We start from the raw sequence: 12240 nt of genomic DNA on the forward strand, positions 1-12240 counted from the left end.
TCTGACAAAGTGGCAAAGAGACTGAGCTGAGTATTTCTCCTCTCTTTTCCCATGTTAAATGTTTCTGAGTCGTGCTAAATATCATTAAGCACAGCATTGCATACACAATAGATTTCTTTGACTCTACTTGAGAAAACAAAGACCCTCATCCCGTATCCCCATAGCCAGTGAATTGAAGCCACACTAAATCTCTCTAGACATACAACAGTGTTACTTCAGGAAAGTGAAACAAGACAAAGGGAGCACAATTATCCATTACTTAGCACATTTCTGCTATGTCAAGTCTGGGCTTAGGCCCCCTTGGTCCTGTTAAAACTATTTGATTCTGTAGCAAGCAGCGTTGTCTTGAGTTCTTTCTAATCTGTGTATTTCACGTCTGTGATGTGTGACAAGTGTTATCCTTTGCTGCCCCTGCAGTAATCTCCTTGTGGAACTCTTTGAGAACTTCCAACTGGCCAGATCTGATGTGGATGTGTGACCGGATCTTGGTGATGGCTCTTACAGCCTCCTCTGGACTCCAGTTGTACACCTGAAGTACAGGATTGGGAAATCAGAGAAAGAAAGGAGCAGGTGTTAAGGTGTCCTTGACCTAATAACAGGTGCTAACGGACTCTCAGAATTTCATTATTTTAAAAACTTCATTTGGGGAGGGTGGTAGTTCAAAAACATGCCCATATATCATAAACAGAGGGGAGGGGGCACTGTAACTCCCTCAGTCAACCAGTTCCACAATACTTTGCAGTAGGCTGGGGTGGGGGTGGGGGGGCAAGTCAGTCTTTCTGCCAAACCTGGAAAAAGTCAGTCTTTCTTTCCAACCCTGGAAAAAGAAGGTTTAACATGCAAAGCTGAGATCTAAATTCAAGCCTGCATAGGTCTATTAGATGTCCTCTGGGAGCTGGGCTGTTGGTTATAAGTTTCCTGGGGAGAGTATATGGTAGATGTTTTTATTCAACTTGTCCCCATGACTAAGGGGACAAGTTGAATAGATTTTAGATTTAAGTAGGAGGGTTTTAGATTTAAGTGGGAGGGTTATCTTTGTATCCCTAATGATACCTATTGGTTTAGATCTCAACAAAAGCAAGAAACTACAGATTTCAGCCCCAGCTGCGTCAATTCTCCCTAAGTCCAAAATATCCTCCTGAGAACCCATTTCCAGTAAATGGAGTCCTAATGATCAAAGCTTTAATATTGTTAAATCACGTACTTACCAGTCCACAGCAACTCAAAGCCAGGCCTGTTACCTCAACATTTCCTTTTTCCTTAAACTATCCACATAACTTAGTAAATGCTCTACAGGGGCCAGACAGTAATAAGAATAAGTCATGTTGGGGGTTGTGTAACAAGGAGTAATGACTAGAGAATATTTGCTTATAAATAGTTTTAAAAGCCTCACACTTGCCAATCATAAAGTGATAGACAAAATTCGGTTAGATCCTGTTTCTAAAAACTGATGTCCAGAACTTTATCCTGAAATACTTTAAGAAATCTTTTTTTTTTTTTACTTTTTTTTTACTTTAAGAAATCTTGAGTCCGGGGGATCCCTGGGTGGCTCAGCGGTTTGGCACCTGCCTTTGGCCCAGGGCGCGATCCTGGAGTCCTGGGATTGAGTCCCACATCGGGCTCCAGGCATGGAGTCTGCTTCTCCCTCTGCCTGTGTCTCTGCCTCTCTCTCTCTCTCTCTCTCTGTGCCTATCATAAATAAATAAATAAATAAATAAATCTTTAAAAAAAAAAAAAAAAAAAGGAAATCTTGAGTCCTACAAAGCTGTAAGTGACCAGCACTATTATCTACAATACTAGATTTCCTGACATGCTATTTATAAGAAGTGTTTTTATTTTAGCCTTTTACTAGTGTTAACATCTTTTGCAACTTCATTTTTTGAGTGCCTGCCATAGGTCAGTGCTTGACATTCTTTCTCATTCAAGCTTCAAGACATATTTAGTTTGAGGATCAGGGAGGGGACGCCACTTTTGCCTAACGTCACACAGCTGGCAGGTGGCAAAGCCAGAGGTCAGCCTATCTACAAACTTCAGGTGCTTTCCACCTCCCAACAGCCTGATATTGGGGACTGCCTGAAATGGCTCCTTCCAACAAGGCCTTCAGTAGACCATGCTACTGAAGTTCTAGAAATATGCTGTATATAAACCAGTCCAGAAAGACCTTTCCTACCTGAATCAGATATGCTGCCACCATAGTGGCACTTCTGGAGCGCCCAGCCTTACAATGCACGTAGACAGACTGGCCCAGCGACTGGTACTTGAGAGCAAACTGGACTCCTTTCTGGAGGTTAGCCAAGGTTGGGACTCCAGTCATGTCTACTGTGCTGAGCCGCAGCTGTTCGACTCCTACTTTCTTCCATTCCTGGAACCAGGTCCACCAGCATAAAAAAAAGAATGAAAAAAGCCTGATGTTTACTATTTTCTAAACAAGAAACTTCTTACAGAGATGTCTATAAAATGGATAACCCGCATTGCTGGTCTTTTATCAAACAACAGCTGTGCTACTGAGTTAGAATTATGTTCAAGATTTTAAATGTTCCCAAAGTACCATTTGGGGGATGCCTGGGTAAATCAGCAGTTGAGCATGTCTTCAGCTTAGGGTATGATCCCCCGGTCCCAGGATTGAGTCCCACATCAGGCTCCCTGCATGGAGCCTGCCTCTCTCTCTGTGTCTCCCATGAATAATAATTAAAAAAAAAAAAAAGTACCCTTTGGGTATTTGAATCTTTTTATTTTATTTATTTGAGAAAGAGCACATGCATGGAGAGCACAAGCAGGGGGAGCTGCAGGCAGAGGTAGTGGGAGAAGCAGGCTCCCCACCCAGCAGGGAGATGTGGGGGCTTGATCCTAATACCCTGAGATCTTGACCTGCACAGAAAACAAATGCTTAACCAACTGAGCCAACCAGACACCCGTATTTGAATCTTTAGCTACAAAATATTAGCTGTATAAAATTCATCTACAAAAGTTGTGTAACTTTTTGCATAATCTTGGCACCTGTGCAGTGACCCAGCTGCAGGGTTGGGCTACTGAATTTTGCAAGAGCTTTCTATTTTTCTGTCTATAAGTCTCTTCTTTACCACTTTTTTTTTTGAGAGAGTACATGGTAGAAAATAAAGTTACCATTTCAAAATTAACACACCTGGGGTGCCTGGGTGGCTCAGTTAGTTAAGCAAGCATCTGCCTTCAGCTCAGGTTGTGCTCCCAGGGTCCTCGGATTGAGCCCCACATTGAGCCTCACATCAGGCTCCCTGTTCAACGGGCAGCCTCCTTCTCCCTCTCCACCACTTGTGCTCTCCTGTGAACGCATACTCTCTCTCTCAGATAAATAAAATCTTAAAAAAAATAGTAATAATAAAAATAAAACAACACACCTATCTTTGTTAGTACATTATCACTTCAGAAGAAAAGAATAAGCAACAGGAGAAATAAGGCCTCTGGCATATCAATAAAATTTATTTTTATTTTTTAATTTTTTGCCTGACAACTCCAGATAAGGTGATGCCTGGGTGGCTCAGTCAGTAAAGCATGTGACTTTTGATCTGGTTGTAAGTTCAAGTCCCACCTTGGGTATAGATTACTTAAAAAGTAAAATCTTAAAAAAAAAAAAAAAAAAAAAAAAAAAGGACGCCTGGGTGGGGCTCAGTCATTGAACATCTGCCTTTGGCTTAGGGCGTGGTCCTAGAGTCCCGGGATCAAGTCCTGCACTGGGCTGCCCTCGAGGAGCCTGCTTCTCCCTCTGCCTATGTCTCTGCCCCTCTGTCTGAATAAATAAAATCTTAAAAAAAAAAACAAAAACAAAAACAAAACTCCAGATAGGCTCCAGCTAATAGTTATTAATCTGCTTATTTCTTTTTTCTTTTAAAAAACATTTATTTATTTGAGAGAGAGAGCACACCATCAGGGGCAGAGGGAGAAGGAGAAGCAGGCTCTCCTGCTGAGCAGGGAGCCCCACCATGGGGCTTGATCCCAGGACCCTGAGATCATGACGTGACCCTAAGGCAGTGGCTTAACTGAGCCACCCAGTTGCCCCATTTAATTTTCTTTTGGTTATTTGTTTGGCTGAACTTTATGACTTAAGACTTTATGACAGAGGGAAGGTCATATACTGCTCATGAAATTAACAAAAGAACAGCATTTTGCAGCATGGGGCTTTGTATCCATTATGCCAGAAATACCTGAATATTTGCTAAATATTCAGATTCCTGGACCCCACCCTAAAGTTCCTGAATCAGAATTTCTAGGGGGTTGTACTTAGGAATCTGCTATTTGAATACTGCCAGATAATATTTATGTTTATTAAAATGTGAGAAGCACTGCCTTGGAGATCTCTTTTCTCTAGGCTAGTTGGGTACTATAGCTGCATCATACAAGTGTCAATGCCTCAGACCCAAAGACCAAGCATTTTTTGTGACTCTTACTCCACAGGACTGACCACACTAAGGAACATTTAACATTTTGGCTAATAATTCCTGAAACCTTGTAGCAAAGTACTTTGGGAAATCCAAGAAACTTATCGATTTCGTAGAAATGTATGTCATTACTAATGAATATATTTTAAATGTGAGTCCATTTCTAAGGTTACAAAAACTATCAGTTGAAGTAACAGCATCTTCAACAGGCTATATCAACAGTAAACAAGAAAGAGGACTATGTAGTGAGTGCTAAAAGATGTCAAATGCAATAAAGACAGGGCAACATCGTTATTTATTTTGGGGGCGGGCGGTCTTAAGCGGGCTCCACACCCAAAAGGGAGCCAGAGGCAGGGCTGATCTCAGAACCCTAAGATCATGACCTGAGGGAAAAACTAAGAGTTCCAAGCTTAACTGACTGGGCCCCCAGGCGTCTCAGGGCAACATCTTTATATAAAGATAGGGCCATGTCTGATGACTGTTGTGGAGAGTTCCACAAGCACTGAAACCTAGTGAAAATTGTTTTAGGGGGCAACTCGGGTGGCTCAGCGGTATAGCACTGACTTTTACCCAGGGCCTGATCCTGGGGACCCGGAATCGAGTCCCACGTCAAGCTCCCTGCATGGAGTCTGCTTCTCCCTCTGCCTGTGTCTCTGCCTCTCTCTCTCAATGTGCCTCTCATGAATAAGTAAAAAATTTTAAAAATCTTTAAAAAATTGTTTTAGGTCTGAACTCTGTTGTGACAACACTTCCACTCTATCATTAACATATAGAATAACAATTCCCTCAAGTCGATGCCAAAAATTGAAGCCTGTATAATTTTTCAAGGGATTGTTTTATGATAAATTACCCTTGGGGACCGAGAGGGGGCTTTTGTTCTTGGTTTATAGGGTCTCCGTCTTGGGTGCCTCACGGACTGCCCGGCAGCGCTAAGTGTCGAATGAATGCAATCAGCAAGCCTTGGGAAAGCGGCCTTCCGATTTGGTTACTGACTCGAGTTCCGGAAATTAAGAAAACCTTTGTGCATAAAGGAGTAGTCAGACTTGGTTCTACTTTTAAACGCCTTTCTCACGGGTTTCTCTTTCACGATTAGTTTCTACCTCCGGCCGCCGCTCCCGAAGCGGAGGAGCCGCCCGGGGCACGACCGCAGGGGCCGGGTGCTCGGCGACGCCTCCCTCCGCCCCCGGCCGCCCCCGGCCCCTCACCTTTGAGGAGTTACACAGGAACCGCGTCTCATATTCCTCGTTCATGGTGATCACCCCGCGCACGTTCTCGTCCTGAACCAGCTGCCGAGGCAAAGACGGGGCTCAGGGAGGGCCGCGGGGGCGCGGGCGGCGCTCGCCGGCTCCCGGTCCGCCGCGGCCCGGCCTCCCGGCCCGGCCCCCCGGCGCCGCTCACCCGGCGCGTCATGTTCCGCAGCGGCAGCGCGCCCAGCAGCACCGTGGGGTCGATGCGGTGGTACCAGTCGCGGTGCGCCCGGCCCGGCACCTTCCCGCGGAACAGGGTGTACAGCAGCGTCGGGTAGAAGAGCACCCGGGCCAGGCCGGCCTCCAGCAACCCGCCGGCCGCCATCCTGCCGCCGCCGGCCTCAGGCAGCCGCGCCTCACCCACGCCGAGGCTCGCGGGCCGCGGCCGCGAGAGGAGCCCCGAGGGCGACGGGGACGAGGGCGGCCACTCGTCCGCCGCCTCCCGCGAAGGCGCCGCGGTCGCCGCGGGCCCCTCCGGCGCCGAGGCTTCGGGCCCGGCCTCTCGGCGCTCGGCGGCGCAGCCCGAGGCGCCCGCGCCGGGCTCCATGGTCCGGGAGGAGGGGCCGCCGGCCGAGGGGAGGGCCCGGGGAGTCCCAGGCGGGCGGGACGGCGGGGCCCGAGGCCTGGGGCTCCGCCGGGCGAGACACGGGGGCCCCTGCCCGCGGCCGGCGGCCTCCCCCCACCCGAGGGAGGCCCGCGCCGCAGGGAGGGGGCGGCGACCCCCCCGAGGGGAGACCCGTCGGGGAAGAGACCCTGAGGGGAGGGCTGAAGAAGGGGCGCTGAGCTTCTAGGCCGGGGCTACCTTGGCGGAGAGGGCGGACGGGGTCCCGCCCTCCCCATCTGCCTGGACTCCCTGCGCCCTCCTCCTGCCCGAACCCCAGGGTGTGTGAGTATGAAGAAAAAGTGTATCTATAGAATCTCTAGGGAAGCCGAGGTGGCTCTGGCGCAGGTCGTGATCCCGGGGTCCCGGGATCGAGTCCCACATCGGGCTCTCCACAGGGGCCTGCTTCTCCCTCTGCCTGTGTCTCTGCCTCCCTCTCTGGGTCTCTCATGAATAAAAAAATGAAATCTATAAGTAAATGAATGAATGAAAGATCTATAAATGAATGAATGAATAAATAAATAAAATCTCTAACAACATATATACAAAATCTAATTATGAAGATAAATTAAGAACATATTGTGATAAGCTTAAACGTAAAAACCACAACCTACAGAGAGGTAAGAGGAATGGTTGTGATGCTGCTTATTTACATTTAAGTGGAACCTACATCTGATGCTCTTTATTTGCGTCTGGTACTTTTTTTTTTTTAAGATTTTATTTATTTATTCTGGAGAGACACAGAGAGAGGCAGAGACACAGGCAGAGGGAGGAGAAGCAGGCTCCCTGCAGGGAGCCCGATGTGGAACTCCATTCGATCCTGGAACTCCAGGATCACCCCCAGAGCCAAAGTCAGACGCTCAACCCCTGAGCCACCCAGGCGTCTGGCGTCTGGTACTTTCTTTAAAAAAAAGTTTCTTCTCTCCATGTAAAAGTAATACATACTTGGGGCGCCTGGCTGGCTCAGTCAGTGGAGCATGCAGGTCTTGGGATTGTGATTTCAAGCTCCACCTTGGGATTAGAGTTTACTTAAGAAAAAAAATTAAAAAGTAATAGATACTAATAACAATTGGAAAATACAGGGAAGTAGAACTTACTCGAATTACCCATATATTTTTTTAAAGATTTATTCATTCATTTACTTGGCAGAGAGAGTGAGAGAGCACAAGCAGGGGAGAAGGTTCCCTGGTGAGCAAGGAGCCTTCTAGGGTCTCAGTCCGAGGACCCTGGGATCATGACCTCTGTGGAAGGATGACACTGAATTGAGTGAGCCACCCAGGTGCCCCTCTACTTATCCATAATTTCACCACCACAGATATATTTCTTTTTCTTTTTCTTTTTTTTTAAGATTTATTTTTTTATCATGAGAGGGAGAGAGAGAGGCACAGACATAGGCAGAGAGAGAAGCGGGCTCCTCACAGGGAGCCTAATATGGGACTCGATTCCCGGACCCAGGATCACTCTCTGAGCCAAAGGCAGATGCTCATTGTACCTTCAGACAATGCAACCCAGGTGTCCCTACATGTATTTTTCCTTCAATTTCGTAACTGTACCACTAGAAAATTTTTTTGTAACAGCTTTGAGATACAACTCACATACCATACAGTTCACCCATTTAAAGTGTACAATTCAATAGTTTTTAGTATATTCAGAGCTGTACAATTATCACATTTTATTTTTTTTTTATTTTAGAGAAAGAGCAAGAGTGGGTGGAGGGGCAGAGAGAGGAAGAATCTCCAGCAGACTCTGCTGAGCTTGCAGCTGGATGCAGGACTCAATCTCATGACCCCGAGATCACCACTTGAGTGGAAACCAGGAGTCGGTAGCTTAACCAATTGAACCACTCAGGTGCCCTTCCCCAATCAATTTTAGAACATATCATTTATTCATACCCCGCCCCTGGCCAAGTCCCATATCCCCTTTCCCCACAGCCCTGGGCAACCACTAATTTACTTGTCTCATAGATTTGCCTGTTCTAGACATTTCAAGTAAATGAACTGCAATATGTGTCTTTTGAGTCTGGTTTCTCTCACTTAGCATAATGTTTTCATGGTTCATTCATATTGTAGCATGTGTCACTACTGGTTTTTTTTGTTTTTAAAGATTTATTTATTTATTTATGATAGACACAGAGGAGAGAGAGAGAGAGAGGCAGAGGGAGAAGCAGGCTCCATGCTGGGAGCCCGACGCGGGACTCGATCCCAGGACTCCAGGATCGAGCCCTGGGCCAAAGGCAGGCGCCAAACCGCTGAGCCACCCAGGGATCCCCTGTTTTTGTTTTTAAGTAGGCTCCACTCCCAGCATGGAGCCCAACTCAGGGCTTGATCTCAGGACTCAGATCAAGACCTGAGCTGAGATCAAGAGTCAGACACTTAACCAACCGAGCCACCCAGGCACTCCAGTACTATATTTTTTTATTGCCAAATAGTATTCCATTGTACGGTTTATTGCCAAATAGTATTCTGTTGTACGGATATATCAAATTTTGTTTCCTCATTTATCAGTTGACAGACATTTGACTTTTTACACTTGTTAGCTATTTTGAATAATGCTGCTGTGAACATTCATATACAAGTTTTTGTGTGGACATATATTTTCATTTCTCTTGGATATCTACCTAAGAATGGAATTGTTCGGTCATATGATAACACTATGTGGTCTATATGTACCATTTTTATTTTTTTTAATTTTTTAAAAAGATTTTATTTATTTATTTGACACAGAGAGTGTGCACAAGCAGAGGGAGCAGCAGAGGAAGAGAGGGAGAAGCAGGCTCTCCACTGAGCAGGGAGCCTGGGATCATGACCTGAGCTGTAAGCAGACAGACGCTTAACTGACTGAGCCACCCAGGCACCCCTATATGTACCATTTTTAAAAAGCATAGTAGGGACACCGGGCTGGTTCAGTCAGTAGAGCATGCAACTTTAGATCTAGGATTTGTGAGTTCAAGACCCATATTGACTTTAGATTACTTAAAATTAAAAAAAAGTTAAAGATTGTATTAATTTATTTATAAGAGACACACAGAGGCAGAAACATAAGCAGAGGGAGAAGCAGGTTCCTTTCAGGGAGCCTGATGTGGGACTCGATCCCAGGACCCAAGGATCATGCCCGGAGCCAAAGGCTCAAACACTGAGCAACCCAGGTTTCCCTAAAAAATAAAAATAAAAAAAAATAATTGTAATCATGTCACCAAGCTTTTTTTTTTTTTTTTTAAGATTTTACTTATTTATTCATTCATGAGAGACACAGAGAGAGAGAGAGAGAGAGAGAGAGAGAGAGGCAGAGACACAGGCTGAGAGAGAAGCAGGCTCCATGCAGGGAGTCCGATATGGAACTCGATCCCGGGACTCCAGAATCACGCCCAGGGCCAAAGGCAGGTGCTCAACCGCTAAGCCACCCAGGCATCCCAGTCACCAAGCTTTTGTATCCATTTTTTTTGTATCCATTTTTATCACGAAATGTGCTATAAGGACTTGCCATATTATTACATTATCTTTACCATTTAGAATGATCCTAATTACTACACCATAATATGATCATTCTCCTGTTATTGGACATTTAGGATATTTCCACATTTTTTAATAATTCCAGCATGAAAATTGTTTCTATATTTCTGTATTTTCCATATTTAGACTTACTATGATAGGATAGTGGAATTTAGAAATTCCTAAAGTGCAATTACTGTATCAAAGAATCATTTACAATTTTTGCTTTATATAAAGTACATAATCTGAAAAGTTCCATCCTTACCCCCAATGCACTCTTCAGAAATAACAGATTTTTATACACATATATTTTCCCAACATTTTGTGATAAACATTTTCTTTTTTTTTTTTAAGATTTTATTTATTTATTCATGAGAGACATGGAGAGAGAGAGGCAGAGACACAGACAGAGGGAGAAGCAGGCTCCATGCAGGGAGCCTGACATGGGACTCGATTCTGGGACTCCAGGATCACACCCTGGGCGGAAGGCAGGTCCCCAACCACTAAGCCACCCAGGGATCCTCCGATAAACATTTTCATGATAAAATAAATTAACCGAAAACTGAATAAATTGCACAGGAAAAACCTGTATAACCACCAACTAAATTTTACAATTAACACTTCATTTTATCACATATTTACCCATTAATTCATTCTATTTTAAAAGATTTTTGAAAAAAAATAAAAATAAAAGATTTCATTTTTAAAAATTAATTTACTTGTTTTTTTTTTTTTAAAGATTTTATTTATTTATTCATAAGAGACACAGAGAGAGGGAGAGGCAGGCTCCATGCAGGGAGCCCGATGTGGGACCCGATCCCAGGACTCCAGGAGCACACCCTGGGCTGAAGGCAGGCACTAAATCGCTGAGCCATCCAGGGATCCCTTAATTTATTTATGTGTTTTAGATAGGGAGCAGAAAAAGAGAGACTCTTAAGCAGGCTCCATGCCCAGCACATGAGCTGGGTTTGGAGCTTGATCTCACAATCCTGAGATCATGACCTGAGCCGAAACTGAGAGTCGGATGCTTAGCAGACTGAGCTATCCAGGTGCCCCTAAGATTTTCTTTTTTAAGGAATCTCTGAACACAATGTGGAGCTTGAACCCACAACCCTGAGATCAAGAGTTGTATGTTCCACCAACTGATTCAGCCAGGTGCCCCAATCCATTCTAGATATAGTTAAAGTATATTTTATAAAAATTGACTCATCCTATATTTACTATTGTATGACCTGCTGTTTTACGCAACAGTATTTATGGGTATTATGGCATGTCAGTGTAGATACGTGCACATTTACTTTATGCTTTTCAAACAATTACAGTATTCCAGTAAATGGATTTTTTTTTTTAAGTAAACTGTACCTTCAACGTGGGGTTCGAATTCACAACCCAAGAGTTGCATCGCGCTATGGACTGAGCCAGCAAGAAGCACCCAGTATATGGATTTCAATTTGACTGAAAGTATTTGAGAAGCCTATATATTCCAGACAATATTCCAGCCCTTGGGATACGTCAGGGAATGGTCTTCCTGTATTAACTGTATTTTGGGGCAACCAAATATCCCCAGTGGTTGAGGGAAATTTCTTCTTTACAGCAGACTTACTGTTTTTTTTTTTTTTTTTAGTTTATTTTTTTAAGATTTTATTTATTTATTCACGAGAGACACAGAGAGAGAGATAGAGGCAGAGACACAGGCAGAGGGAGAAGCAGGCCCCATGCAGGGAGCCTGACCTGGGACTCGATCCCGGGTCTCCAGGATCACACCCCGGGCTGAAGGCGGCGCTAAACCGCTGAGCCACCAGGGCTGCCTTTTTTTTTTTTTTTTTTTTTTTTTTTTTTAAGATTTTATTTATTTATTCATGAGAGACAGGGAGAGAGGCAGAGACACAGTTAGAGGGAGAAGGAGGCTCCCTACGGGGAGCCCGATATGGGACTCGATCCGAGGAACTCCAGGATTACGCCTTGAACCAGAGGCAGATGCTCAACCACAGAGCCACCCAGACATCCCAACCTGCCATCATATGCCTCCAGACGCTCATAGCCTCAATCCTAAAGTCCAACATCAATATAAATAGGCCTCAAGGGGCAACTGCGTGGCTCAGTGGTTGAGCGTCTGCCTTTGGCTCCGATCATGATCCCGGGATTCTTGGATGGAATTCCACATCGGGCTCCCTGCAGGGAGCCTGCTTCTCCTGCTGCCTATGTCTCTGCCTCTCTCTCTGTGTCTCTCACGAATAAATAAATACAATATTTAAAAAAAAATAAGAATAAAAATTAAAAATAAAAAAATAAACAGACCTCAAGAGCTTTTTATTTTATTTTATTTATTTTATTTATTTTTAATTTTTTATTTATTTATGATAGTCACAGAGAGAGAGAGAGAGAGAGAGAGAGAGAGAGGCAGAGACAAAGGCAGAGGGAGAAGCAGGCTCCATGCCCCGGGAGCCCGACGTGGGATTCGATCCCGCGTCTCCAGGATCGCGCCCTGGGCC

General features: G+C 44.8%; 1 protein-coding gene and 1 long non-coding RNA gene across 5 annotated transcripts; one reads left to right on the forward strand and one right to left on the reverse strand.

The window, feature by feature from the left end:
• Positions 1–188: 188 nt before the first annotated feature.
• PTPMT1 (protein tyrosine phosphatase mitochondrial 1) lies at positions 189–6012 on the reverse strand. The gene is made up of 4 exons (XM_038563281.1): positions 5811–6012; positions 5618–5698; positions 2171–2362; positions 189–529 (listed from the first exon to the last, which is right to left on the reverse strand). The coding sequence occupies exons 1-4, from the start codon at positions 5982–5984 to the stop codon at positions 371–373; spliced, it is 606 nt and encodes a 201-aa protein (XP_038419209.1). The 5' UTR covers positions 5985–6012; the 3' UTR covers positions 189–370.
• A 271-nt stretch (positions 6013–6283) lies between these two features.
• On the forward strand, positions 6284–8267 carry LOC111090965. 4 transcript variants are annotated; one of them, XR_005373445.1, is made up of 3 exons: positions 6284–6545; positions 7410–7539; positions 7953–8267. It is a non-coding gene; the product is annotated as an uncharacterized LOC111090965 (long non-coding RNA). The 4 variants fall into 4 exon arrangements; XR_005373444.1 differs by having other exon boundaries at positions 7410–7526; XR_005373443.1 differs by having other exon boundaries at positions 6284–7539.
• The last annotated feature ends 3973 nt before the right edge of the window (positions 8268–12240 follow it).

This window comes from Canis lupus, chromosome 18 (assembly GCF_011100685.1).
Source record: "Canis lupus familiaris isolate Mischka breed German Shepherd chromosome 18, alternate assembly UU_Cfam_GSD_1.0, whole genome shotgun sequence".
In the NCBI taxonomy this organism is placed as follows: Eukaryota; Metazoa; Chordata; class Mammalia; order Carnivora; family Canidae; genus Canis; species Canis lupus.